The 27,467-nt window shown below is 64.1% G+C and overlaps 4 protein-coding genes across 18 annotated transcripts; all 4 read right to left on the reverse strand.

Moving 5' to 3' along the window:
• Positions 1-1,560: 1,560 nt before the first annotated feature.
• Positions 1,561-9,282, reverse strand: SLC23A1 (solute carrier family 23 member 1). Of its 12 annotated transcripts, none has more exons than XM_068960215.1 (15): positions 9,023-9,282; positions 8,336-8,413; positions 8,125-8,235; positions 7,878-8,015; positions 7,694-7,782; positions 7,502-7,564; positions 7,203-7,384; positions 6,338-6,458; positions 5,945-6,101; positions 5,554-5,701; positions 5,139-5,244; positions 4,505-4,634; positions 3,581-3,724; positions 2,773-2,868; positions 1,561-2,039 (listed from the first exon to the last, which is right to left on the reverse strand). In XM_068960215.1, the coding sequence occupies exons 1-15, from the start codon at positions 9,144-9,146 to the stop codon at positions 1,792-1,794; spliced, it is 1,935 nt and encodes a 644-aa protein (XP_068816316.1). In that variant the 5' UTR covers positions 9,147-9,282; the 3' UTR covers positions 1,561-1,791. The 12 variants fall into 12 exon arrangements, 11 of the variants coding, with proteins under 11 accessions (XP_068816316.1, XP_068816318.1, XP_068816317.1 ...); XM_068960217.1 differs by having other exon boundaries at positions 5,554-5,649; positions 7,196-7,384; XM_068960216.1 differs by having other exon boundaries at positions 5,554-5,649; positions 7,502-7,569; positions 7,878-8,035.
• Positions 9,283-10,156: 874 nt separating this feature from the next.
• MZB1 (marginal zone B and B1 cell specific protein) lies at positions 10,157-12,113 on the reverse strand. Of its 2 annotated transcripts, XM_068960227.1 has the most exons (5): positions 11,785-12,052; positions 11,049-11,170; positions 10,681-10,785; positions 10,366-10,479; positions 10,157-10,335 (listed from the first exon to the last, which is right to left on the reverse strand). In XM_068960227.1, exons 1-5 carry the CDS (start codon positions 11,980-11,982, stop codon positions 10,302-10,304), a joined length of 573 nt encoding a protein of 190 aa, XP_068816328.1. In that variant the 5' UTR covers positions 11,983-12,052; the 3' UTR covers positions 10,157-10,301. The 2 variants fall into 2 exon arrangements, with proteins under 2 accessions (XP_068816328.1, XP_068816327.1); XM_068960226.1 differs by having other exon boundaries at positions 10,157-10,479; positions 11,785-12,113.
• A 2,159-nt stretch (positions 12,114-14,272) lies between these two features.
• Positions 14,273-18,347, reverse strand: PROB1 (proline rich basic protein 1). The gene has a single exon (XM_068959539.1). The coding sequence runs from the start codon at positions 18,283-18,285 to the stop codon at positions 14,392-14,394; it is 3,894 nt and encodes a 1,297-aa protein (XP_068815640.1). The 5' UTR covers positions 18,286-18,347; the 3' UTR covers positions 14,273-14,391.
• A 3,087-nt stretch (positions 18,348-21,434) lies between these two features.
• On the reverse strand, positions 21,435-26,894 carry SPATA24 (spermatogenesis associated 24). 3 transcript variants are annotated; one of them, XM_068959543.1, is made up of 6 exons: positions 26,113-26,894; positions 25,659-25,724; positions 24,856-24,986; positions 23,909-23,979; positions 22,625-22,727; positions 21,435-21,951 (listed from the first exon to the last, which is right to left on the reverse strand). In XM_068959543.1, exons 1-6 carry the CDS (start codon positions 26,173-26,175, stop codon positions 21,861-21,863), a joined length of 525 nt encoding a protein of 174 aa, XP_068815644.1. In that variant the 5' UTR covers positions 26,176-26,894; the 3' UTR covers positions 21,435-21,860. The 3 variants fall into 3 exon arrangements, with proteins under 3 accessions (XP_068815644.1, XP_068815642.1, XP_068815643.1); XM_068959541.1 differs by having other exon boundaries at positions 22,495-22,727; XM_068959542.1 differs by lacking the exon at positions 25,659-25,724 and having other exon boundaries at positions 22,495-22,727.
• Between the last annotated feature and the right edge of the window lie 573 nt (positions 26,895-27,467).

Below are 27,467 nucleotides of genomic sequence, written 5' to 3' on the forward strand. Positions count from 1 at the left end.
TGAAGTCTTTACACGGATGTTAGTCTACAACATACCGCTTTGTTTTTGGCAGTCTTATTTTGGAATGGAAACTTCTAGGTCTTCCTAGAAGCGGCCAAACTATTGTGGTGTTTCTGCTGGCTTTGAAATAGTTTAAACTTGAGCACCTTGAGACAGGAGGTCAGGAAATGACCTGCTACCATGTTACAGCTTATTCTTAGCTGGAGGGAGAGTTTCACCAGGGTTCCCTCTGTCTTGCTGCCTTGGCCCTTGCAATGAACTTTCTCTTGGAGTTTTAAGCCCAGGCGTGATGAACTTGGGATGACTGGCAACTAAGTGCCTTAGCTAGGGGCCAGCCAATTGTGAAACAGCCAAAGTTCCCACACTTTTCCTGGCCTACTGTAGCTAACCATATACTATGGAGAGGTTTTAATACTTAAGAGGTGAACTTACTGAGAGCGATGGTGGGGTGATCTCTGAAGGTCACAAATAAGATGGTATAATAGGAAGGTGCCTTTCTTCTGCAGGAGAAGTTTGCTTAATGAGGTGTTTTGCCTGATCCTTTGCTAGGCATCTGTTCCTGTGTGGGAATCGGTGCAAAAAAACTGGAACCGGTGAGCCCTTGCTTTTTAGGGGTTCCTAGGTGTGAATTATTTCCTGCCCAGTGCTTGCAGACTAGGATGGGGTAATACAGCGCTTGCTTCAGCTTTGGCTGTTGCTGCTAATCCCCCAAGCCAGAGCCGTTGCAGCCCAGAAAACGGGCTTGATTCTGTTAGCCCTCGTGTTGAGGCCATCAGCTGTTTTCTGTGCGTACTACTGAAGACTTGTCTGGCTGCTCAAGCCGTGAGGCAGCGCTTAACTGGAGCGGCTGGGGGTAGAGCCAACTTTCTGGCATCCTCAGCAGCAGAACTGGTTTGCCAAATGCTCTTGCTTTCTACCTCACCCTCTGTATCAGTTCAGAGAAGCTCGCTGAACAGCAAGGGTCAGCTAGAACTGAACAAACTTCAGCTGTGTTGTGTGTCTTGGTGTTCGGCCGTCTAGAAGGGAGGATGTCTGCTGTGAACTATGCTGTGCGGCAGTCTCTGTCTAAGTTTCTGAAGCCTTCAAAAATGCTGAAGGGGTGAGGAAATGATCCAGGAGACACCAGTGAAAATGAAAGTGGCAAATAGTTTTTTTTTTTTTCTTTTTAATGCAAAATCTTAAAGTAGACATCCTAATGCTCTGTAGTGCTTGGTCTGAACACTGTACCCTGCACAGAACCAACTTAATCCACAGAGTAACCTTGCTGAAATCTAGGGTATTGTATGAAAATTCTTGGCTCTGGGTGGCTATTCGTTATTCTGGCTGGTACTAGTGGCCTCACAAGTTCTAGCTAGCTCTGACCACAGTTAATGAGCTTCAGCACAGCTTTGAACAAGTCTTAAACCAGTTTAAGCGGGAGTGAGAAGTTACACAGTGGTGGTAGTGGTTCTGAGGCCAGCACCAGGGGAGCTCTGCTGTTTGTAGGGGTTCGCATTGTGGAGTTTGTGCTCTGGTTTTAGCTAAAACGGGCTAATGATGTTCCCAGAAGGCAATTGAATGTCCTAATCTTGTTGTGGAGCCAAGCAGAAGAAGCCTTGGCTTTGGACTTGCTGGGTTCTAGAAACCCTGCAGCAATGCTGCTAGGATGTGACCTGTGGGGAGCTCTGCACCGGTCCCTCTCAGGAGTTTGGCTTGGCTTTTCTGTCCTGGCTTTTCTTATAGCTACTCGTGGGAGAACTGAGATGCGAGTCTAGTGACAGTCCAGTAGGAGGTGTTCATCCTACCCTACGTTCAGACCTTCGTACATACAGAGAGGTTGTCTGTGTTGTCTTGCGTGTTTTCGGTTGAATCACAATTTCTCTTTGTTTTTGAGTTAAATCCTCTGAAGATTGGGCAAATTGGCACGTACTTCAGCCACCGGATTCTTCTCACAACGTTCATCCCAAAAGGAAAATCGTAGCTTTTCAAGCTTGCCGTTGTCGCGCTGTCTGAGCGCGCTCCGGCCTTCCACTGAATCAGGCCCCGCTCTTCTTGCGTCCCTGTGAGAGGAGATAAAGCTTTGGCTGGCGCAGGGCCGCACGGCACCGCTGCCAGTGCGGGTGCAGGACAGCAACATCAGTTCTTGTAAAGTAATAAACTGCTGGCTGCTCCTCAAGTCCCTTACAAAGGCACGACTGTGGAGACAGGACTCTCCCCTTCCAGTACTGAATGCTGATGTGTTTGCAAGGCCGCATTTGGCGTGCAGCCTCAGCAACTAGTGTTTATAAATGCTTCGTCTTCCTTAAAAGATTAAAAAAACCTCTCATGGCATTGACCTGACCGACCTGTGGTAGTGACCTGCTAATGCTTAGCCATCTGCTGTGATTGCTGAGGTCTCTGCTTACTACAAACCCCAGTGCTGTTTCACTTTGTGACCTCTGGTTGTCCCAGTGCAAGGGCTTAGAGCAGGGAGCACGAATTAGCAAAACAGCCAGTTGTTGGAGATGCTCGCTGGAAACCTACCCCCTACTTACACCTGCTGAAGCCTATGTGTTAGGGGCTCTCTGTGGTAGGGCTTTGCTGACTATGAGGGTACTTGCTGCGCGTGCCACCCCTGCAGCCCTGCAATGGTCTCTTGCAGCATTTAAAAAAAAATGTAAAAAAGGCAAAAAAGCTGGCTCCAAGTACACTAGAAGGGGAGGGAGCTGGATGCCAGCTGGTCTGGCAACAGCTTAGTGCGCTATAAAACCCAACTGTTTTGTCCCTGTGGCTCAGGGGGGGCGGGCGAGTTACCCGGAACAGTGTTGTCCAATATGAAGGCGATGGTCCCCCCAACAAACATCTCCGTTGTTAATAGCACCGTCAAGATTTGGTCCAGTTCAGGGACACCTATGAGAGTTCAGATAAGCCACTTACTGCAGAGCAGAGGAGGAGGAGGAGAAGGTGGCGGCACTGTGTGAAAAGGAGAAATGAGAAACAGGGCTTTGCAGAGAGGGCTCGCTCTTCCTCGGTGCTTGACCTCAGTGGTGCTGTTAGGGTCCTCACCAAGGCGTGTTCGTGTTTAGTCTCAGATCAATCAAATGATTATTGAAGGTGTCATTACCTCCTTGCAGGATCTTCCTTACCGTGTGTATCAGGTGAGTTTTCAGGCTCAATAACTCACTGTGAACCTCACATTGTAGCGGCTGTCCCAATTTAACTGGCATTCTGCTTTATAAATGTTCTTAAAAGTGTAGTTTACTGGGCATGGCCTTTGCTCAACAGTGCTGTTAAAGGCAGGCATCAAAGGGGGGGGAAACCAACAGCTGCTAACAAAAACCATCTGAGGAGGGTTTACACCTAATACCGGCCATGGCAAGAGCCTTAAATCCCCATGGTGTTCACATGGAAGCAGTGTGTTATTCCTAAAGTAATTCTATCATAATTAAAATTTGCCTTATTAATCATTGCTTACCCAAGGTGCTCTCATAGCGCCTGAGAGATCTGCATTCCTCTCTCGCTAAACATTATCGAACCAAGAATTTGGTAGAGGAGGAGATTCCTGCAGTGGCAACTGAAAATGTAAAATACATCCTGAGGCTCCTGAGCAAAGGGGGTGTACCTGTGTTAATGGCGTTGGGGTGAGAATCCAAGTAGTTTGGCAGTGTCAGCCCAAAAAACATTGCAAATCCCAGAACGAAAAGGTTGCGGGAGGAGTTCATGTCAACAAACTGCAGGTTGGAAAGGCCAACAGCTGTGATCATGCCTGCAAGCAGAGAAAATTCAGCCTCATCGCAGCTGTGCAAGGGAGGGCAGAGCATGCATCCTAGAGAAGGCTGACGCGGCTGTCTACTGATCTCTTGAGACCGGAGCCAGCCTCTGCCTCTGAGGTTGTGCTGATTGAAACAAGGCTGCAGCTGGGCAGTTGTCGCAGAAATAGCGTGTAGTCGTGGCCTGCTCCCCTCCACGGCTGTGTGTTACCAGCTCTCCGCTGGAGCTGAACGTGCCGTGGTGGTTCTGGCAGCCAGACGGTGCGAGCGCTGCTTGTCTGCTCCGGTACAAAGTCTGCAAAGTTCGTTCCAAGCCCTGCGGGTGCCCGGAGCCCAGTCCAGGGTGCCGTCCCCTCTGGCTGCGGGTATTGCCTCGAGCCACACGTGCAGTGTGGCAGCACAGCAACAAAAACCAGCTTCTGCTAACGAGAATGTCTCTGAAGTCAGGAGATAAACTTGAGTGGAGAGGTATGTATGGACCTACCTGCCCTCGCCTGTCCCGAGGAGGAAGAGCAGTTCTGCAGAGCAGTTCCAGTGACTGATTAGGGAAGGCAATAGCTAAACCTAAGACCCTCCCTGGCAATTTGAATGGGTGTCAGACGGACAAATCTCAAGTGCAGCTTTGCAACTCCTTGGGCTTTTTGTACAGGGCTGCTCTGTTGCTTACCAGCGTGGCCCAGCAGTGCCTGTATCCCAGGGGAAGTGACCCGTCAGAGCACTGGGATTTGATGGCGGTTTGGGTTTGACGTGCAAACAGGTACTTGTGGAGGGGTTACCGAATAACGTGCAGAACATCCCTCCGAGGATGGGGTCCGGGAGCGAGGCAAACAGAGCGGTGAACTTGCCAACGGTTCCCAAAACAAGCATGATCCCAGCTCCGTACTGTATCACTCTTCTGCTTCCCACCTGCACAGAAAAATCTGCAGTGAACTGAGGCGAGCTGGCTGCTGGCGTCCACACTTCATCGCTGGCAGCTGGCTCCTGCAGAGCACTGCTGATCCCTGGATTTCAAAGCACTCTGTGAAGAAAGAAGGTCTTGTAGAAAGACTTCGGCCGGGGTCGGGACACTCGGTGTTCATTGTCTGCTTAGCGTGTGAGTGAGGGTGCAGAGGGCTGTCCTTTTGTTGCTTCTACTCTGATGTCCTTCAAACGAGAAAAGTCTGGTGCTTGGAGAGCAGGCAGCTCCTCTCTGTGCTGGCCGAGCGCCCATACAGCTCTGGATGAGAAAGGCCTAAACTCTCCCGACAATGTAAAGAGCAGCAGCAGCAGCAGCAACAGGCCAGCCCCAGGGAGAACCATGTCTCGGCCCAGGCGCCGAGCGGGAAGCAGTCTCCCCACCCCGGAGAGTTAGCTCTGAGCAAGCGTCCTGGGGCCAGGGGGGACGCAGCAGCCGCCCGGGCCCAGCAGTACCTTCGTGATGGCCAGGACGCCGATGTTGGGGCTGGAGGAGGTGGAGCCGTTGCCTGTGCCCAGCAGCCCGGCTATGATGCAGGAGATCCCTTCTGTGAAAATGCCCCTGGAAAACAGATCAGACGGGCACGTCCAGGCCACTGTTTTTCCACGGCACGAGCGATGACAACGGACGCGTTTTAGGGCTGGTAGGTGGGTGGTCAAGGATGCCGTGGCTGCCTGGCCGAGCAGCTCGTGGGCTGCTGCGCTCACTGTGAGCGCCTCCAGCCAGGCTTGCTCAGGCAGCAGCCAGGCCCTGGCCGTCCGGAGAGGAGACCCAGGCGTCCTGCTCCCGGAGCGGTGCCCTGCGGGCGAGCAAAGCGCCGTTGCCCCGTCCCTGCGGGGAGCGCAGGCTGGCGGGGGCGCTTGCCCGTACCTGTTAATGGCGTGCACAGGAGGGGCCGGCGCTCCCGCCAGCCGTGCGCAGGAGTAGTAATCCCCGATGGACTCGACGATGCCCGCCAGGGTGGCACTGAACATGCCCAGCACGGCCGCGGCGGTCACCGTGGGCAGGCCCCACTGACCTGGCGGGGGAGCAGAGCGGGCCGTGAGCTGGGGGGCACCTGCGGGACCCTGCTCCGCTGCCCCGCGGCCTGGCTGCGCTCAGCGTCGCCGCTGGGGAACCCCGTGCCCCAAAGCACCCATGGGTGCCCCCGAGCCCAGGCCGTGTGCACCCCTGCGTGTGGCTGGGCGCAGGGCTCGTTCCCGCGGCCGGGCAGGGGACAGGGTGGCGGGGAGAGAGCGGGGCGCCCGCGGGTGGCACTCACACGGGTAGGGGACGCGGAACCAGGGCGCGACGGACAGGATCTCCCCCCGCGCGTCCGTCCGCGCCTTGTAGCCGTACACCTCGGGCTGCCTGGGGAAGACGTCGGCGCGCGTCAGCAGGTAGCAGAGCAGCCACACCACCATGATGGCCAGGATGATCTGCGGGGAGAGGCCGGGGCTGAGCTGCTGCCGTTGCCCCCGCGCCGGCCGGCAACTCCCCCCCGGCTCCGCAGTCGGCAGCCTCCGCATCCAGCCCGGTGGATCCATCCGGCCCCGGGATGCAGCCGGCATCGCCTGGCGCGAGGCCGCTGCGTGCCGGGGCGCCTCGGGCACGGCCGAGCCATCGAGCCCCTCAGGTGCCGGCCGGGGCAGCCGGACCAGGCGTCGTTCCTTACCGGAAACATCTTGAAGATCTGTACGCGGAACAGGACGAAGCCTCTGCCCCAGCGGTACCCGGGCAGGCGGAGGGTGACGTTTCGCAGGTACTGGGCAAACAACACGATCAGAAAGATGGACCTGGGAAGAGAAGACGTCCCTGAGGGCTGCTCAGCCGCCACCTCCGCGCGGAGCGGGGCGAGGGCGCCAGGGGGGAGCCTCAGCGGGAGGACTGGGATGGCGCCTAAATTTGGAGCCAAACTCAGGGAAGAGTTTCGGCAGGAAAAGCTGGTTCAAAGCAAGGGGAGTCGGTGCCTTTCTCGTGGGCTGTTTCTTTAAACGCGTGGCATTTGCCGATCTCTGCCTGCAACACGTTTTTATCGTGAGCTGCAGCGCTCGCAGAAGAAAAAAGGGTTAAAAAACCGTCAGGAAAGCAAAACTAGTTTGGAGCGGCAGGAAATGAAGTTGTTTGCACCGGTTGCTCCAGCAGCGCGCACGGACGCGCTCGCCCGCGCACGTGCAGAGCCCAGGAAAACTGGCGCTTCTCCCGACGCGGCGGGGGAGCGGGGAGCTGCGGCGTTGGCGGGGGCGTCGCGGGCCGTTGGGCTCCTGCCGATTATTCAGCGAGCTGCTTTTTGGCAGGGAGACGGTGGTTTCGGCCGGCTGGGGGGATCGGGGTGGGAGAGGGGCTGGCGCGCGCCGGGGGCTGCACTCGCAGCCGCCCCGGTGGGCAACCCAGCCTCGCTCTGCCGCTGCCCCACTGCCCCCGGCCAGCCGGGATTTCGCGCCTCGTCCCCCTTTCCCCGCCCGCGGCGGCGCCCCGCCGGCCCCCGGCGCCCTCCGGGGAGAGCGGGCCGGGCGCCGCACGTGCCGCCCACCGCGTACAGCGCCGCGATGCCCCAGTGCGATCCTGCCCGCTCGCCGGCCGCCTGGAAGACCGAGAGCCCGATGAGCGACACCGTGGGGGTGACGGTCAGCGGCCCGATGTAGTTGAGCAGCGCCCCGGGCAGCCCCAGCAGCCCGATGGCCACCTCCACCAGGCTGGACACGATGATGGCCCCTTGGATCTGGCGGGCGGAGGGAGAGCGGCGAGGCGGTGAGGCGGCCGGGGCGCCCCGACGGCACCCGCAGCCCGCGACGCCGGCCGCGGGGGCGGCCCGGGCCCGCCGGCACCTCGGCCCTACCTCTCTCATCCGCGGCTGCCAGATGTGGGAGGTGTTCAGCGGCAAAGCCCAGTTGCCGTAGATCTGCTCTGGGGACCGAGGCGGGGACGTAAGCGCCCGGCCCGCCGGCTGCACCCCGAGACGGGGCCGCCGCCGAGGTCCCCCGGCGCCCGCCACCCCGCGGCCCCGGCCCTCCCCGCGGGCTCGGCTTACCCTCCGGCGGACACTTCCACTTCTCCAGGGCCAGGATGGACTTGGCGGGGACGAGGAAGGCCAGCGCGCTGGCCTGGAACAGGGGCAGCCTGGGGAGGCGAGAGGGGAAGCCGTGCGCCGGCCCCGCGGCCCCCGGGGCGCCGTGTCGGGTCCCCCCCACCGCCGCCTCCCGACCCGGCCCTACCTGATGCCCACGGTGGTCTGCACGAGCGTGGTGATGCCGACGCAGGTGAAGATGGTGCCGATGAGCTGGCTGACGGTGAACTGGTCCTTGCCCACGCACAGGCTCTCGGCCAGGAGGAAGGGCACCGCGATGGTGCCGCTGAAGCAGGTCAGGTAGTGCTGGGGACGGCGGGGCGGCTGAGGGGGGGGGGCCGGGGTTCGGCTGCTTTTGGGGGCCGCCCGCCGCAGCCTCCCGCCCGGCGCCTTACCTGGAAGCCGAGCAAAACGCAGAGGTACCAGGGCGGCACGTCCTCGATCTTGTAGATCATGTCGAACGCCGTCCTTCCCGGCCCGGGGCGGGTCGCGTCCGCGGCGGGGCCCTGGGCGCGCGGGCGAAGGGCTCAGCCCCGGGGCGGCCGGCCCGGCCGCTGCCCCCCCGGCCCCCCGCGGCGGGGAGCGCCGCCTCGCCGCCGTACTCACCCTGCCCGCCGCAGGCGGCTCCTTCCCGCGGGGACGCTGCGGGCCGGCGGGGGCGCGGGCGGCAGCCGTGTCGCCGTTCTGGCGCCCGGGGGAGAGGTGGCAGCTTGAGCCCGTGTTGTGCCGGGCACGCTATGGGAACGGGGCCGGGCTCCGCCGGCTCCGGTGACACGAGGGCCACCGGCCCGGCCCCCTGGCTGCCCCGCCACATCCCGGCCCGCCCGCTGGCGGGCACCAGGGCCGCGGCCGGGCGCAGAGCCAGACCGCCCGGACCGTCAGCCCCGGCCGGCGCTGGCTGCGCGGCCCCGTCGCGGGGAAGGCCGCGCGCATCCCTCCGGCCGGAAAGGCGGCTCGCCCCCTAAACCCGCCGGCCCGGAGCCCCCGTGCGTGGCGCCCGGGACGCTCTCGCGCAGCCGCGCGGCGGCCCTCGGCGACGCGGCCCGGCCGCCCCGACGGTGGCGGCCTCCCGCTCCCAGCCTTGCCGCGGGCCGGCCCCTTCGTGCCAGCGGCGCCCCGCTCGCCGTGCGGTTCCACAGTGCCTTTATTTGGGGGCCGATATCCCACTTTCTGCCGGGGCTGCCAGCCTCCCTTCCCGCCGCCCGGCGGTGCCCTCCCGCCCCGTCCCGGGCGTCCTGGCCGTGGGGAGGCGGATGCGGGTCAGGGGGCCGGGGCCGGGCGCTCCCGGTTCACCTGAGGCTGCGGCAGGTCTCCCGAGCTGGTCCCCATGCTGCGGCGGAGCGGCCCGGGCCGGGGGATGTCGCCGAGTGGCGGGTTTTATGGCCGCGTGGAGGACTTTAGTCAACACCTCGGACATCGTTCGGGGAGTCAATCTGTAACGCGGCCATTGGCTGCCGGTTGTGAAACAGGGAGCGCTCGGCCTCTCGGAGAGATCATCTATTAACCGCTTTAATTAGGGCTGGCAGCAGCCGGAGGGCTGGGGCTCTCCCCGCACCTCGCGGCACGGTCGGTCGGTCGTAAAACATTAGAGCGGCCGCCTGGCAGAGTAATTAATTGATGAGCCGGGGGCGTGGGTCGGCGGTGGCACGCCACCACCCGCGGCCGCCGCCGCCGGGAGGGCCGGGCGCCAGGGAGGCGGAGGGCCTGCGGCCCCTCGCCGGGCGCCGTGGCCCACCCGCCGGTGCCGGGCCAGGCCGGAGGGGGACGGGGCACGGGGACAGCACGGGCGGTCAGCCCGGCCTCCCCGGCCCAGCTGCGGCGGTTGCGGGCGCCGCTGGGAAGGCGCCCACCGCCCGGGGTGGGGGACGACCTCCGCGCGCCCGGCCCCGCTCGCGCCTGTCCTCCCTCAGCAGCTACGAAGGCGGCTCCAAAGGTCGCTGGGGCATTAAGCATTAACCGCGCGGGCAGAGGCGCCGGCGGCACGCTCGCTGGGGGGTGAGCCGCCCCGGGGCCTGGCGCCCGGCCCGGGCAGCGGCGCGGCGCTGCGCAGGGCCGAAGGGCGGCCCGGCGAGCTGCCCCCGCATCCGGGATGCTGCAGGGAGAGGGGGCGGCCCCGACGGCGGGCTGCGCGTCCCCGGCGCCGGCGGGACAGCCGGTGGTGCCGGCACCGCCACGCCGAGCGGGGCACGTGGCTCAGGCCTGGCGGGGTGGGGGGCGGGGGGGGGGGGCCAAGGTCGCAGCTTTCCACGTGCCGCCCGGGAGAAATCCCCGCCAGCGCGGCTGCGGGGCGGGTGACGCCGCTGAGACGCCCTTGGGGCTGGGGCAGGGACCCGGGGACGCGGCGGGACGGGGAAGCGCCCAGGCTGCCTGCGCAGCGAGGGGGTGCGGGCTGGTGCGGGGGGCACCACGGTTTGCCAGCTGGCCCGTAGCCCCCCAGGGCTCCCCTGGAGCCGCGCTGAGCCCTGGCGCTCCCGAAAGAGTCAGGCGTGGGCCGAAGGAGCAGGGACACCGTTGTTTGCCATGCCCGCGCGGCGGCGGGCTGGGAGCCCCCTCGCCGGGGGCCGGCGCGGGGCTACAGCTCGTTCTGCAGCGACTTGGCGGGGCGGCCCTTGGCGCCGGGCAGCCCGGCGCAGGCACCCTTGGCGCCGCGGCAGAGGAGCTCCTCCAGGGTGGCGGGCCCGCTCCGGTGCGCCCGGTAGAGCCGCTCCTCGCCCAGGTCGCCCACGTAGCTGTGGCACATCTTGTGCAACCTGCAGGAAGGGGAGGAGGGGGGTGAGGCGAGCTCGGGAGCGCCGCGCCGCGGCGGCGCTCGCCCGGCAGCCGCGGGGCCACGCGGGCCGGCCGCAGCGGCGGGCGCCCGTGGCGGAGCCGCCTGCGGGCCAGCGTCCGGCCAGCCCGGCCCGGAGCGGTGCGTGCGCCGCCCCGCGCCGTCGCCCCCCGCCCCGTCTTACCTGCCCGGCCACGGTCCGCCCGTCACCATCACGCTCAGGGGCTCCTGGCTCAGCAGCCCCGGCCCCGCAAGGCGCTTCGCCCCGTTCACCTCCAACACGCCGTAGCTGGGGAGAGGACGCGCGGTTGGCGTCCGGCCACCCCAGGGACGCCCGCGTCCCCGCCGGAGCCGCAGCCCAAACCGGCCTCGCGCCCGGTGCCCATCCCCGCGGCTCTGCCCTGTCCCCCCTCCCCGCTGCTCCGCTCCGCCGGCCGCCCCGGGGCCTCGCTCTCCTCCCGGCCCTGCCGGCACCGAGGCGGGGCCCAGGAGTCCGGCAGCGGGAGGCAGCTGCCGGCGCGGCGGGCGAGCGGCCGCGCTTCGCCCACTCACTTGTCCCAGCTCTGCGAGCAGCTCTTCTCCAGCGCCTCCAGGTACTCGGACTCGCGCAGCTCGGCGCCCGCCTTCCTGCTGGGCGACCGCTTGGACTCGGCCTTGCCCAGGTGCTCCCGGATCTTGGACGCCAACGAGAGAGGAAACGGGTCAACGCAGGCCGCGGGGGGCCCCCTCCGGGCGCTGCCGGCTCCCGTTCCCCCACCGCCTCGCTGGGCCGGCCGTGCCCCGGCAGCGGGGCCGGGCGCCGAAGGGGGCACGCGCCTCCCCCCGGCTTTTTCCCTGGACCGGCTGCCGGACCCGAATACCCGGCTCTGCCCCCATGCCGGCGGCAGCGGGTCCTGCCCCGACCATCGCTGCGCCGGTCCCAGCGGCGCGTGCCACGGGCGGCCCGCCGCCTGCCGGGGCGCCGGCGAGAGGAACCAGAGGAGCCGTCGGCCGCAGCACGGCTCGCTGGAGGCCACCGGTGGCCGGGGCTTTTCGGGTGGCTGTGCACCCATGGGTGCCGGCCCCTGCTGCTTTGCATGGCTCCGTTTTTACCCTCCAGCGGGAGGCAGCCGGGCGCCTCCTCCCCGCTGTGCCCCGTCCGCCCGCGCCGTGGCCCCGAGCCGGGCGGGATGCAGCAGCGGGGGTGGCCAGCCGGCCCCACGGGGCTGCCCATGGCGGTCCTCTGGCGGGACCCGGCTGGGGGGCGCGTGGGGGTGGCCCTTGGCCCGCCGCGGCGCCCGGAGCCCACCTGAAAGGCGATGGCGCGGCAGGCGTCGCAGCGCAGGTGCTCGGGCATGTGGGCCGAGTGGGTCTCCTCGGCGCTGAGCCGCGGCGAGGATGCCGAGAGGGCCGGCTCCGCGGGCGCCGGCGGGCCGCCGCACCTGTCCTCGGCCTTCCTCCCCGCGAGGAAGCTCAGGGCCACGTAGGCTGCCAGCAGCGGCCTCATCCTGCCTCGCCGAGGAGCCCGGCGCGGCTGCGAGCGGCTCCGAAAGCGCCGGCGGCGGGAAGGCGCGCCGCCCCTATAAAGCCCCGCGGGGCCGGCGGGCAGGCGGCGATGCGCGGCGGCGGCACCTGCATCCGGCCGCCTCGGCCCGCGCTCCTCCCCTGCCGGCCCCGGCGGGTCCCGGGGCACCGCGCCGGGGGCGTTCGTCCCGTCCCGCCCCGCCGGCCGGGCGAGGGCCGGCCGAGGGTCCAGCGCCGCGCCGCTGCCCAAACCGGGGGCCGCAGCTCTGCATTTGGACACGTTATTCCCCTGCCAACTGCTCTCCCGCTCCGGAAGGGTTTTTTTTCGGTTTAATTCAATCCTGCGACGCCTACCGGTGTCCTTGTGGCCGGCCAAATCCTTCCTCCGCCATCGCTTCCAGCCTGCAGGGGCTCGGGGGCTGCCTCCCCGCCGCTGGCAGCCCGCCGCCTCCCTCTCGGCGCGGGACAGACGGCGGCGCGGGGCTGGGCGCCGCGCGAGCCCCCTGCCTCGGTTTCCCTGGCAGCGCGTGAGCTAACGGCGCGGGGGCGTCAGGGCTGCAGGGCTCTGCAGAGAGGCCTGATCCTGCGTGGCTCGGGCTCCCCAGGGGCTCCCCAGAGGCAGGAGGAAGGCAGAGGGGTGCCAGGGGAGCCAGCTGCGGTTTGGGTTGGCGCCTGCGGTCTCCTGCAGCGGCCGTTTCCTGCCGCCGGCGGGTCCCTCATGCCAAGGGGCCGTGGCCGAAGGCTGGAGCAGGCCGCCCCGGGGCCGCGCGCTCCTGCCCCTCGGCAGCCCCCCGAAGGGAACGAGGGCCCGGGGCCCCCCTGCTGCCGCCTTTACAGGCAACCCAGACGCCCGACGAATAACATCTTTCAAAGGTGTCTCATGGCTTTTATTGCTATTTTTTTTGCAAGTCCGTGTTTTATCCGCGGCAGAGAAAGGGTCCTTTGTTCGAAGGGGCTGGCAGCGGCCGGGGCAGCGATACAGCCGTGCCAGCGCGTTCCCTGGATAACCTTGGCGTTACAAAGCAAACAGCGGCGCAGCAGCATTGCTGCCTGGCTGGGGTTTTTTTTTTCCTCTCTCTTTTTAAAGTGCGTTCACCTTTCCCAGCGGTCCGACGCATTTCCTCCGCACACGAGAAAAAAAAAAACCCAGCAGCGCAGCTGGAGGCGGCGACGGGTTTTTGCCCAGCCAAGCGGCGCCTTCGATGCCCCGCTCGCGGGCGAAGCCCCTCTCCCGGCTCGCCCACCCCTCCCCGGCCGCCGGGCACCCGCGCTGCCCCCGGCCGCTCTCCCCAGCCCTGCGGAGGTGCCGGGGTCCCGGGGCAGCGCTGCCCAGTAACGCACGAGCGGGGGACGAGAGCACGCCGGGGAGCGGGGGAGAAAAGCGGTGCCGAGTGGGGCGAGAGGCTGCCACGTCTGGGGGCCGGGCACCCTCGGGGTGGCGGGACACCTGCAGGTCCCCGGCTCGCCCCGTCCCTCAGACCCCCCCGAAGACAGCCCTGGGAGGCGCCCAGCTGCCCCGGCCGGGGGCTGGCGAGCCGAGCCGAGCTTGCCGCCGTAGCGCTGCGGCGGCTTTGCAAACAGGCTCCCCCCGAGGGAGTTCAGGGCTGAGCTATGTTCGAGGTGAAGCTCTGCCGATCTCGCCGGGCGCAGGCGTTTCCTGGCGAAGGGAGGCTGTACGGCGGCAGCCCGGGCCGTGGGGGTTTGTTTTTTTCTTTCGGCCTTCCCTTCTCCCGTGCACCCCCTCGCCGAGCTCTGCGATGCGTTTCCAAAGGCTCATGCATGAAGGGTTATTTTCGCCAGCAAGCCACCAGGCTTCCTCCGGGAGCAGCTCTTAGCAGGGAGCAAGCAAACATGCAGCACCCAGCCACCCCCCCCGCACCCCGCCTGGTGGCCCCGGCCCCCACCCATGGGTGCTCAGCATGCAGCGCTCAGCCCGCGGCAGTCCACACATCCCGGACCAGCCCAGCCCAGCGCGGGGAGCCCTTGGGAGGCGATCGCAGGCTGGGTCGTTCTTGGGAGGGGATCACAACTTGTGTCACCCCTCGGGAGGCGATGGCGGACAGCGGGTGCCGTGCATCCTGGTCCCTTTGCTGGCAGTAGCCGAGCGCCCATGACATTAGGACCCCCCCCACCCCCCCAGACTTCCAGGTGCTCATGCTGTAATAGCTTGGAAAAATACCTTTTTTTCCCTGTTCTTATTAGAAATCGGTCAGGTCCAGCCGGTGGCCTGTGCCCCCCCTTGGGTGTTCTGCGAGCTCGAGCACAGGGTTTCTCCCTCCACGGCATTTCCAACCACAGCTCGGGGACAGATGCTGACTTGCATCGGGGTTAAGTTTTAACGTACAGGTACTCGAGAGCGAACGGGCCACCTCTGTCCCAGAGCCGCAGGCCGTCACATCCGGAGCAGCGGTCCCTTCTCGAGCCCGGCCGAGGTGCTGCTGGCAGTGGGCTGGCCGGGGCTGGGGCCAGGGCCGGGGCTGGCCCGCATCCCCGTGGGGATGTAATACAGGCTGTCCAGGTAGCCGCAGTCGGGGCCCACTGCAGCTGGAGGCCCCTCGCCCTTGGGAGCTGGGCTGAAGGCCGTGGGGAAGGTGGTGTTTTCGGCCGCTGTGGGCTGGCTCTGTGGGTCAGGGTGTGCCGGAGAGGTGGCAGTGGGCAGCACGGGTGGCGGGAGCCCTGGGAAGCCAGTGTAGGGCATGTAGGGCGGCCCGTAAACCCCTGGTGCCATGACCAGCGGGTTGAAAGGAGCCTGGTAGAGCCCAGCGTGGGACGCCAAGGGCACTGGTGGGATCAGTACCTCAAGGTACTGCCCCGTCTCGGGGTCGTAGAGCATTTTCAGCTGGGGCTGCCTCGGTGGCTCCATGTAATAGCATTTCCCGCTGTCAGGATCGACAAGCATTTTTCGGTGTGTTGACAGATGGGGAGCAGAGGGCCTCGGTGGACTTGGCGTGCTCTTACTGCTCGGCGATGCACCGTCGGTCCTCCTTAGGCAATGGGGAGCATCCTCAAGGCGAGCCTGGGGCGGGGTCCCCAGACGCTCTGCAGTGGCCTGGCCTTCAGGAGCCTGGGGCAGGGGCGGCTTCGGGCTGGCTTTGCTCCCCGGGGCTTCCCCAGCAGGCAAGAGGGACACACTGCCCACCGATGCAGGGCTGGCTGGGTTGGGGATCAAGGGGGACCCAAAGGAAGCAGCGGCTGGGTTGGGTACCAAAGGGGACCCAAATGAAGAGCTGGCTGGGTTGGAGACTGATGGGTGCCCAAGGGAAGCAGGGACTGGGTTTGTGACCAAGGGGATCCCGAAGGATGTACTGGATGGGTTGGGCACCAATGGGGCCCCAAAGGATGTGCTGGAGGGGTTGGAGACCAGGGGGGTCCCAAAGGCCGTGCTGGCTGGGTTGGACACTGATGGGTGCCTGAACAGCTTGTTGGCTCGGTTGGGCACCAAGGGGGTCCCGAAGGATGCACTGGCTGGGTTGGAGACTGAAGGCAGCTTTGGTGCTGGAGTGGATTTTGGGGCTTTCACGGGAATTGTTAAGTAGTTTGTATTCTCCACTGGGGAAGCTGTAAAATACTGTTCATTGGGTCCTGGCCACTTTGTTAAATGCTCCCAGGTCTCCCTCCTGTCCGGCAGCCTGCTAGTGAGCAGCGCTGGGGTGACAGAGGGACCTTTGGGCACCCTGCCCTCTTCGCTGACCTCCCTTGCTTGAAACGTGGTGGCGGGGCTGACGCCACCTGGAGACACGGCGGTCCCTGCTGAAACCACCCAGCTGCCCGGCTGCTTTGCTGCGTCAGGCCTTTCCCTCTCGGCCTCCCTGGGGCCCGTGCTGCTCACGAGATGCTCATTTGTGAACGGCTTTGGGGTGCTTATTGCTGCTGGTTTCATGGGCTGCAGCTGTGTGCTGCCTCCAGGGGGTGGTCCCAGTTCGGACACCCCACTGGCCCCAGGCGACCCAAAACGGCCCTCGCTGCTGAGGGGCTGCTGCAGTGGTGCTTCGGGCCCTTTGGCTGAGGTTGCTGCCTTGCGGTGTCCCTCAGCTTCCTCCATGGCACTTGCTGGAGGTGGGAAGAGGATGGTCTTCTCCGTCAGCAGAACTGTGCTGCTCGCTATGGAGCTGGGAGCAGCCTGAGCCGCGGGGTCGTCCCGGCGCGGTGCAGCACCCCGTGGGGCTGGGCTGGGACCCGTCGCAGGGCTGGGCGCCTGCGCCGCCGCCGGTGGGCTGACTTGGATGTGGAGGTGGGACTCCAGGTGCGGGGCCGCCCTGGCCACCGGCGGCAGGGTCAGCTCGCTCCGCTCGCAGTGTGCGGGGGGGTCTCCGTCGCGGCGCGGGCGCCCCTCCTGCCCGGCGGCAATCCGCCGCGTGGAGTGGATTTTCGTGATGTGCATCGGGGAGTCCCTCGCTGCCGAGCGCTGGCTTTCGGGAGGCTTTGCGGGGCCATCGGCACGTGCCTCGGCTGGCTCTTGGCCGGGAACTGTCAACACGTCTCCGTCCTCCGGCTGTTGTGGGCTTTTTTTATGTGCGCAGCTCATCGTTGGAATGGGCTCTCTGCGGCAGACTGAAGTGCAGTGTATGAAGAGGGGGGAGGCTGCGGCGGGCTCCCCCGCTGAGGGGCTCGGGCCCCCGGCGCTCCTGCCCTGGGGGCCGGCTGGGGGGGTGCCCACGGGCTTGAAGCAGAGGCTGTAGGTGTTCTTCACCAGCTTCCGGACGTCCCGGGGCTGCAGGATTTGCCCCTTCCCTTTATTTCCAGGCTGGGCTGTCCCCTCCGGGGAGCGGGCGGCGGGGGGCTGGTGGGGGACTGGCGGTGCCCCCCGGGGTGCCCCCGCCGTGGGATGCCTCTCGGAGCTGCCCTCCGGCGGCTTCTCCTCCTGCCGGCTCTGCGGGACCAGCTTCAGCTCCTGCGTCCTGGAGGTGAAGACGCTCCGGGGCGCCGCCTCGGGGATCAGCAGGCTCTTTGGCTTGAAAGGGATCGTTTCGGGCTTGCTCGGCCAGATGGCTCGCTGCTTTAAGCTGGGCCACGGCTTTTGCGGTTTCTCAAATTTCGGGGCGGCGTCCAGCGCCTTCCCGTCACCTTGCTGCAGTTCAAAGAAGGCGCGGGCTCTCCTGTACTCCTTCCTCTCTGCCGCGGGCTCCCTCCTGCCGCCAGGCGCCTCCTCCGCGGGGCCGGCCGCCGCGGCCGGCAGCCGCTGGCGCTGCATCACCTCCTGGTACTTCATTCGCTCGTCGAGCTCGTTGAAAGTGGTCTTCAGTTTGCAGACTTTTTCCCTGGTCTGCTCGTTGAGCACCACCCCCTTGGCGGGCCGGGCGGCATCGGGGCCCGCTGGCCGCACGGGCCGCTCGCCGCCCGGGTGGCTCCGCACGTCCTTGGCCGAGTAGCTGCAGTCCGACTTGGACAGCGAGCTCGACTTTCCCTCCAGGCAGTCGCCCGCCAGGTCGGTGCCCACGGATGAAGGTCCCGAAGAAGTCGAGCTGCCCCACAGCGCTTTCTGCTCCATCTTAATCCTTTGCTCGTACTGCATTTTTTTGGCCAGCACATTTTTAACCAGGCAAGAGGCCATCCGGGTTTTGCTGCAGGCATCGTCCAGCGACGCGGTCTTCATGAACTGCTTGTAGTTTATCCTGAACTCGTCGCTGATGGTCCTGCCTTTCGCCGGGGGCTCCTTTCTGGCTGGGGGCAAAGGCTGGTGGGCCGAGCAGTCGCCGCAGGGGAAGAAACCTGCCTCCTTCCTCTCCTTCCTCTTGAGCTGGATCTGGCGCTTGGGGACGGTCCTTTTTTTGCAGTGACCCTTCTTAGCGTCGTTGCTCTCTAACTCCACGTCGACGCACTCGAACTGCTCCTTGCCCAGCAAGCTGCCGAGGAGCTCCTTGTCCGGGGCCTGGCCGGCGGCCGGGAAGGGCCGGGCGGCCCTGGCGTGGAAGGCCGGCGGGGCCGCCCGCGGCTCACCGCACGTCGGCCACCGCTTCATGGCGCCGCTGTCCTCCGACAAGGAGTTGGAGAGGCTGGAGGAGGTGTGGGAGCTGTACATGTCGAGGTAGCCACCGTGGGGGCCTGAGAGGCTCCGGAAGGACAGCGCCGTGAGCTTCTGCACTTCGTTGTCGGCCTCGTCCGAGTCGCTGAGGGCGCCGCGCTGGGCGCGCGCCGCCTTGCCGGCCCCGGGAGCCCGGCCGCTCTTTTTTGCTTTGTGCGCATCGCAGAACATCCCCCCGGCTCCCTCCGCGGTGAACGGGGACGGCTGAGCCAAGTACTCCGAGGCAGCGGCGGCGGGCTGCCGTTCCCCTCGGCCGGGGCACATCCTGCCCCCGTGCCCGGCAGCCGCGCTATTCTTAGCCGTGACTGACAGCTGAACCTGTCGGGTCCTCTCCTCCCGCGGGCGGCCGCCGTCCCCACCACCGGCACCGCCGGCCGGGCTGGCGGCACGACCGGCTGGAGCCCGGTGCCCCGGGGCGGCCCCGGGGCGGCCCGGTGGCCCCTCCGCGGGAGTGGGGTAGCCGGTGTCCTCGAGGGGCGGCCGGGCCGGCGGGACCTCTGCCTCCTCTTCCAGAAACTCCAGGCAGTCCTTGAAGGTCTCCGTCCCCTCCGAGCACAGGGCGGAGTGGTAGGAGGAGACGGAGGAGTCGGACATGCTCTTGGGGACGTCGTCCCTGGAGAGGCCCAAGAGGTGGCTGTCCTCCTCGGCGCCGGAGCGGGGGCGCTCGCAGGCGCTGCACAGCCCCTCGCCGTCGCAGCCGGGCGGCCGGGCGACCTGGCCCGCGCAGCAGAGCGCGCCCGCCTTTCCCTTCCCGCAGCCGATCATCCACGTGGAGCCCGGCGCGCGGCGCTGAGCCTCCTCCGCCCCGCCGTGCCGCTTCCCCCGGGCCGGCCGACGGGCCCTTCTGCTTCGCTATCCGTCACCACGGCTTGACGCCGCCGTCATCCCGCAGAGCACCCCCCCCCCCCCCGCCCCGGCCATCGGTCACATGCGCCTTGGCCAGCGCCAGCCCCGGAGCGGAGGGATGCCAAGCGCCCGGCGCCCCGCCGCGCCACCCCCCCGCCGCCGCCTGCCCCAACATCCCACCCAGGCGCTGGGATTAAAGGAGCAAATACTAAACCGGGGCGGGGGGGGGGGGGGACGCCGGCTCGGCGGGCAGCCCGGCCCCGCTCCCCGCCGGAGGAGCGACGTGGGGCTCGCCGCCGTACCCGCTGGCGGCCCCCCCGCAGACACCCTCCGCTCCCCCTCGCCCCCAGCCCCGGGCGTCCCCGGGGCCGGGCCGTCCCCCGGCTCTCACCGTCCTCGGGCCGCCGCCAGCCCGGCCCCGAGCCGCAGCCACCCGGGGCCTCCCCAAAACTAACAGCAAGCTGCCAGGAGCGAATTTAAGGCTTGAAATCAAACCGGGCAGCGACTGCTCTCCGGGTCTGGCGGGAGTTGAGCGACGGACGCTTACGTTTTTGCCTTTTTCGGGGCTGGAGGGGGCCCCAAAGGAAGGGGCCGGCAGGCTGAGCGCGGCGCGAGGGTCCCCGCGCGCCGCCGGCCCCGACGGCTGGCGGTGCAGCTCACCGCCTGCCTTCGGCGGGCTTTTTTTTTTTTTACTTTTCCTAAGCGGGAGGCAGTGAAGTATCAGCGGCAGGTGCTCCGCCGCGCTGCCAGCCCCAGAGCAACTTGATGCCCGAGTCGTTTGGGTTCATCCAGAGACTAAAATTAAACCTTGGCAAGGAAAAGAAAGGCATGAAAAACCTTTCCTGATACCCGCCCTGCCGTTTAACCCTTTGCCGCCGCACGCTAGTGCCTTTGGTGCCGCGCTTGCCACGCAGCGCTTGCGGCCTCGGCGACGCCAGCGCGCCCCGCCACGGTGGCCAGCGTCCGCCGGCGCGGTGGCTTTGCGCAGCTCCCCGCGAGCGGCGGCGGGTCTTGCGGCGCGATCGCCCGTTGCAGAAGGGCTTTTCCAAGCAGCCCCGCGCGGCTTGGGAGCGGGGCTGCCTGTACGGGCAGGCTCAGCCGGCGCGACGTCCTGTGCCGCGTTGCAGGCGTGCAGCGAGCAAGAGGGATATCGCAGCCCTCGATCCGAGCAGGGTCACAGACGCCCAGCGGGGAAGCGGAGGAGCAGAGGTGCCCTCTGTGCCAGGAGGGGCGCTCCCAAAGCCCTACGGTCCGGCTTCGCAAGGAGCCACGCGGCATCGTCTCCTGCACCCGCACCCCGCGGAGGAGCTCGCGCCCCGCCTGCCGCCACGCTGCCCGGGAGCAGGGACATCAAAACCGCAGCCGCCCCGCAGCCCCCATCTCGGGGTGGGGGGGGCGGCCGAGATGGGGGCTGCTGGCTCGGAGCGCGCCAGCTCTCAGCCGGCGGCTCGCCGCCATCCCCCAGCCCTGCGGGGCCATGGCGGCGCGGGCCCGGCCATGCTGGCAGGCGCCTGCTGAGTCACTGCTCGCTCCGGCCTTGACACGGCGCCAGCCGGGACGCGCGCTGGGCGGGCAGCGGGCCGAGCTGCCTGCGCCGCCGCGGCCTCGTCCTGCAGTGGGATTTGCGCTCGGCGGGGGGGCAGAGGGGGGCGGCAGGCCCTGCTGCTGCCTCCGCTTGCCTGCACCAGTCTCCCCGCTGAGCTGTTCTGCAGCCATGTTAAAGCGCAGGCTGCGGCGGCGGGCGAGGGGCCGGTGGCGAGCGGAGCGCAGCGCCAGCTGCCAGCTCGCTGCCCGCCAGCCCAGCTCACCCAGCCCAGGCAGGGGTCGGCGCACAGACCAGACCACGCTTTCCTACAAAGCTCGGGCAGCAAAGTGTCCCAAGCCAGCCCAGACCCCGCCTGGCAGGACAAACTGTGTTTGGGGCACTGAGCACTGCTTGGAGTGGAGGGACCCTCTCTTGGGAGGGGTCATAGCAGTGGGGTGTGCGGCGCTGTCTCCGGCAGAGCTGGGGCGAGGAGGGCAGACCTGCTGCCAAGTTTGCGTTCCCCCTGCGTTTGGGGCGCGGGAGTCGTCGATGCTGCTGAATCAGTGGCCTGCAGATGTTTGTGGAGCTGCTGGGGGGTAAAGGGGTCATAGGGGCAGGCACCCCCTTCCTTACCCCAGGGACAGGCAGCACAGCTGGTGTCCTACAGGGCCTTCAGCCTCCGTGGGGTGCAAGGAGGGTGCACGTTTAGCTGAATACCTTCAGCGGGTCTGGGGTACCACTACTGAGGGCGAGGGAGGGGCGGAAGGGAGCAAATTGCTGAGAAGGTACAAGGGAACCAGGCTGTGGGGGGCTGCCGAAGGAGAAGCTGCTCTGGATAAGGTAAAACCATCAATCTGCGTCTGGTCTACGTGGCCTGTACTCCCCGCAGAGGGGGCAGAGCTTTGGCAAGGCTCTGCCACGCAGCAGACCGGCTTTGATGCTGTGGTGAGGGAAAGCGCGGCACAAGCAGCCCTGCTGTGAGACTGCGGGGGCTTTTCTCTCCCAGCTGACATCCCCGATGTAAGCAACAGCCCTGTCGCTTAGCGCAAACCCGTTCTTATTGCAAGCTTGACCCAGGCACCACTAGACCTGGTGGCGCGTGCTAAGCCCTGCAGCCAGCCGGGCTCTGTCCAGGACAGTGTCAGAGGTGAAATACTCGACCTCTGTCTTCAGTGCCTCGCAGGGGAGTCACGGCCGCAGGGGGAATGAACGTGCTGTGACTGAAGATCAGGTCTCACTGGACGTGACGCAGCTGGAGGGAAGACCTCTAGGGACGGGTGCCTCCAGCATGCGTACGTAGCTGGCTGGTCCGCACAGCTTGTTGGAGTACGACGCTGTTGCAGCACAGTCAGCTGTGGACTGCTGGGAGAAAGGAAAGGTCCTTGCGTTGTCAGCTACAGGCCCTGGCGTCCTGACAGCGGGTGCATGTATTTCAAGCTATGTAGATTTAGGTTAACTTCTTGTGTAATCACTTGAAACCTTTCCTCTGCTTCTTCTCCAGCACTTGTGCTATGTACAATTCTTGCTGCTTCTGTATCTTTAACTCTGACACTTGGGTCCTGCCAAAAATGAAACAGTCAAAACAGCTGCCACAAGCGGCAAGAAAATACTGAAGGCTGCTAGGGTAGCTAGAAGGTACCACTGCATGCTCAGACTTTTTTATCTGCTTCCCAGGCACCCACTCTCAGCACTGATGGAGACAGGATACAGACTGCCTGGCCCAGTACACTCCAGGGCTCATTCTTTGCTCCACACACCGACTCTAAGGAAAAACTTGGTTTTTCCTACCAATATGGCAAGGAATTTACCTGGGGAGCCATTTGCTACTGCATTGCTGCCTTTCAGACTTGGCCTGGGATGAGAGTTGCTAGCCCTTCTGACTTGTAAGGATTAAGCAAGTGGGTGGGGATCAAGGGGGCTCAGCACCCAAACCCACTCCCTCCCCTGTGTTCTGCTGATCTGTGACACTTTTTGCTCAGCTGGAGAGAAAAAAGCATCCTTCTCTAACAAGGCTGATGTGCCCCTGTCCAGAGAAGCAGTTTCAGTGAGGATTGCTGGGTTAGCCGGTTTCTTAAAACAACCCAAAGGCTGCCACAACCCACCTTTCTGGGCATGCTGTTAAAACATGGACCAAACAGGCTGTACAGTCTTGTGCAACTGCTCTGGCACCCAGGACAAACAGCTGCTGGCTGCAGCATGAGGCTGCCAACAACCCACTGGCAAGATACGCACTCGAGCGTCTGTTTCTGCTGAGCGACGCAGCGCTGCAGCGCCTGGATCTCGTTCTCCTTGTCCTTCAGCACATCTTCCTGCTTCACAATGCGGCTTTTGATTTCTACAGAGAAAAGAGAGTGGAAGCCATGGCTGAGATCCTTGGGGTCTCACCAACTTAGCAGCTCATCCTCCTACAAAACCACTAAACTTTTCAGGGTAAGAGCCTGTAAAACTGCAGCAGAACAGTTGGGGGTGGGGTGTATGTTTGCCCTGGCTTTCAGTGGAGATTAAACCCACAGATGGCACAGCACATGCCGTCCGCTCTAGTCCTGCAGTTTGCACGTTCAGGTCCACACCTGAATTACTACTACTGTTTCTGTCTTCAAGCACAGCTGTTTGCGGGCCCCACATGAAGCACATATCAGGGTGCGGAGGGGAGCAGCCTGTTAAGCGCACAGTAGAACAACAGATGGATCAAGGCCGAGCTCTCCTGCCACCAGTCTCGTCCTGGTGGGAGCTGGTTGCGTGGCTCCTCCTGCAGAAGGCAGGGCTGCGTGCCCTGCAGCCCGGGCAGGCAGGCTGACAGAGGTGGTATTGAAGAGGTAGATCATGGCTGAAACCTCTTGGCTTCAGAGCACCTCCGAGCAGCTGCCAAGCAGGGCCTTTCCTTCTCTCGATAAGCCCTGGGACTGCACATCACAGGCAGAGCTGAAGCGGGGAATCCTGGCAGTAAGCCCTGGGTCCTCACTGCTGGGTCTTTGACACTTTGCTGGGTGTTTAGAAACCTGCCCTGGAGAGCAGAGCACGGCTTTGCCCGGAACAAAGCACGCAGCTCAGTTTGCCTGACCTGGAGCCTTGACATCTCACAATGTCTTCACTGGAGTCAGAGACGCTACGTGTCATGTTGTTGCCTCGTGAGGCCCGCTCTCACCAGCTGCAACAGCAGAGCTGGCTCAGCCTCCGTGAAGCTTTCTTCCCAAACAGAGAAGAGCAACCAGCCTTCTCCTACCTGCTGGCCTTCGTACTGGTTGGCCTGGGAAGCCAGACCACATCTCCACCTTGCACTTTCCCTGGGAAGGAGGTGGTGATCTGAGATGTGGTGGCCTCAGGCAGAGAAGCATGCCCACATGCAGCCTGCCCTGTCTACACCAGCTGCTGGAGGCCTGCTAAGGAAAATGTCTGCATGCGATCCTTTTTTTGGGCAGGATGCAGCTAAATCAAAGAGTCGGACTTGCTCATCCTGATTTAAATCCTGATTTACATTTACACTTAAGCCAGTGTGACAGCGCCTGGTAGACTTACCATTACATTTGTTTATTAACTTGTCCTTTTGTGTCAGTTCCTCAAGCGCTTTCCTCTTCATGCTGTCAAGGCTGAAACAGAGGCAACGAAGATGAAGGCTATCAGTGGCTGCTGAAGGCAGAATTTGTATCTCCCAAGGTGGAGCGACTTTTTGCAACTCCAGAAGAGTAGGAAATACAGGCCAAACTTGGCAGAGGCTTTCAAAGCTGCCTCCGAGATTCAGAGGGGAACTGGACATCCGAAACATGCCAGCAGCTTTGAAAAAAATCTCAAGCACTTTGATACCCAAGTATTTAACGTGCACTCCTAGGGCAGATACCGATAGCCAGCCTGACCCTGCAAAATAATCTGTCTGGGCAGGCCTCTAAGTCCATGTAAGCACTCAAGGACTTCACAGTGATGCCTTCCTGCCCACCGCCTTGATCACGTTACAAGGCAGCGGCACTGGAAAGATGCCCAAGCCATGTGCAGACTCAAGAGGATGTGCTTCAGAGGAAACCCAACAGCTCCGATCTTCTGAGACTTCAGTTTCAACCTCCAGCTCTCAGAGCATGGGCCTAGGTTCAGCACACCCTCGAGCAGGAGGAGTCCTGCCAGCAGCAGCATCTGGCCTGCTGAGGATGAACGTGCTTTTTACCTGCCATAACACACGGGGAGTCTAGTCCTACTCTGAAGATCCCTTAGTGCAGGGGCTGGTAGAGAGAGAGACAGTGAAATACAGACTCTGCCTGCAAGCTGTTTTCTGAAACTGAGCCCAAACCCCACATAGCTGCGCTCAGTCTGAAACCTCCTCTGATCTCTGCTAAGTTCAGGTTAAGGCGGTTTGCTCTGTCACTAGTTCTTTTGTGTGTGCCACCTCCCCACGCCCAGCTGCAGGCAAGGCAGCGCTCGCTGTCTCTGTTAAACAACCAGGGACAATTTTGGCTTGTCCCAGCCCCCGAGCTCACGTTTTCTCAAAGATCTCTTTTTCTCTCTTGAGCTGCCGGGACAAAACCTCCACTTCTCCCAGCGCAAAGTCCAGCTTCTCCGATTCCTTGGTGAGCAGGTCTTTGGTCCTTGCGTGCGCCTTCTCCTCTTCCTGTAACACACATACCAGCCTCACGTGCCAGCCCGGCTTTACGTGCTTTCCTCACTCAAGGCACGCACATGAGCAAGGTTTCAGCTTCCTCTCCGTTTCGCTGGAGGGGCCCGGCAGCACCCTGCCTACACCTAACTCCAGCAGCAGCTGACTGTGCCCCCCCACCCTGCAGGCAGAGCAGATGGGCTCCTAAATCCCCGTCTCCTGGCAGCTGGCTCACTCAGAGGTCCGACCCACGGTCCCTGGAGACCCTCCACCCACGATACCTACCCACAAAGCAGAGAGCCGGCCCAGACACCGGGAGGGTGAACCGCAGAGAGGCTGAGCGAGAAACAACCTTCACAAAGCTGCTGCACGAGCAGTTAGCCAGCCCAGACAAGATCCTCCGGCTTACTTGGCCCACCACAGCAGCGTCTTTCCAGAAACGTTTGTTTCGATGACCCTCAAAAGCCCCAAGTTCCTTTAGAAAGTTGTTACACAGAAACAAAACTAATCCCAACGCACCGCTACAGCTTTGGGCTATTTCATGAGGCAGACGGGCTGCTTTGCGCTAATTTCTGAAGGAAATCTGCCCCCTCAAACCAGATCCCACGCTGCCGGGGCGGACCAGGGCCCCGCCAGGCCGCCGCGCGGCTCGCAGGGAAACGCCACGGCTCAGCGGAGACGTTATACCTGCAGCTTCCTCGCCACAGCTTCGTAATCCTGCCTGCTAACGAAGTTCTCCTCCTGGAAGGCGAGCTGCAGAAAGGCGTCGCCGCCGGCCAGGTCGCGCTGGCGCGCCGGCTGCCCGCGCCGGCACCCCTGGGCGGCCCCCGGCGGGAGGCCGCTCTGTTCGGGCGCCTGGCGCCCAGCCCGGCCCCGGCTACCGAAACGCCGCCCTGGGGCTTCGTCTGCCGTGCGGGGGGCCCAGCGCCACGGTGAGGGCACCCAGGGGGCAACGTCCAGACAGGCCCCTCCCCCTCACACCAAACCCCGCCCCCTGTCCCAGAAGGGGCGTGGCCTCCCAAGCCCCTCCCTCCAACGACCCCCCCCGCGCGCCGGTGCCCCTCCGGCCCCTCCCACCCGCACACCCCGCCCCCGCGGGCGGCGCACTGCCCGTGCCGGGCCCGGCTCTGGCCCGCCGCACCCGCCGCCGCAGCCGCTCCAGGAGGGCCGCCTGCGCCTCGGCCCCCGCCGCCTCGGCCGCCATCTCCTCCCGCAGCCCCGCGGGAAATGGCCGCCGCCGGGCCCGCGCCCGTCTCCTAGCAACGGAAGCTCCCCCCCCCACCCCCGCTCCTTAAAGGGGCCGCCCGCAGGACCCCACCACCACCCCCGCAGCGAGCACAGACGTCACGTTGAATACAATTGATTTTCTCGTTAAAAGCCGGCGGGCTGGCCGGAGCCACGCACGGGGCCGGCTGCACCGCGGCGACCCCAACGCAGGGCGGCGCCAACGCTTTCGGCTCGCCCCGGAGCTGAGAGCCTTCCAGAAACGCTGTGGCTAACTCGGGCCCTGAGGACCCGGCCTGCGCCAGCGTCCCTGCGGCTCGCGAGGGGCCGAGGCGCGAAGGCCCGGCCTCGCCTTGCCCGCCGGCGGCGGAGGCCGAGGCGCCCGGCTGCGCTGGGCCATGCGGCGCAGCGGCGGCGGCCCCTGCCCTAACAGGCGCTCTTCGCGGGGCGTCGCGAGGACGGCCTTCGCGTCTGGGTTGTTCGGGAGGCGGCGAGAACGCCGGCACGCTTCAAGCGGCTCACGAAGGCGGAGGCCGGCTCGGTCGGGGGCGGCGCGGCATGGCCGCCGCCGCAGCATGGCCGCCGCCGCCAGGCCTCGGCCCTCCCCGGGAGGCCGCTGCCTTCGGTTCCTCGTCACCACTGGGGCCGTAATTAAATCGTCATTACACTATCTCTGCGGAAGCTGCTGCACGTTGATTTCACATTAAACAAACAAAAAAAATTCCCAGGCTGCACAATTATTTCTGTTTCATGTTCAGTCTTTTTACCACAGTACAGACAGGCAGAGAAGTGTCAAATCTTTCATTTCAAAAAAAAAAAATATATAAACCTACTTGCAAGTCTACTGATATTCCCAAAGAAATAACAGCACACTACAAAGATTCAAGCACTCTCATAAAATAATGAATATTCTTGGACAAAAAGCACTGATATGGCAGGAACCAGCGGAAGCCTGGATCGAAGTGAGTAAGACCTACACTGCGAGCTCAGAGAACGTATTTTCTCCCTTTGGAGACCAGGAAATAATTAGAAGTGAATCCTTCTGGCAAGTAACTTTTGGTTAATAACAGTAATGCATTTTTAACAGTCATGGGTATGGTTTTTTTCTCTTCTTTTTTCTTAATAATTAGGATGCCAGTGCTTTACAAAGTATTAGTGTCCATCACTAAAGACATTTTAGAGAATCAAACGTCCCTATTCGCAGCCTACAAAACTAGCACTGAAAGATTCATCTGTAACATCATTGACCATGATTACTCATAAAGAACATCT

The sequence above is a fragment of the Struthio camelus genome, chromosome 13, assembly GCF_040807025.1.
Source record: "Struthio camelus isolate bStrCam1 chromosome 13, bStrCam1.hap1, whole genome shotgun sequence".
NCBI lineage: Eukaryota > Metazoa > Chordata > Aves > Struthioniformes > Struthionidae > Struthio > Struthio camelus.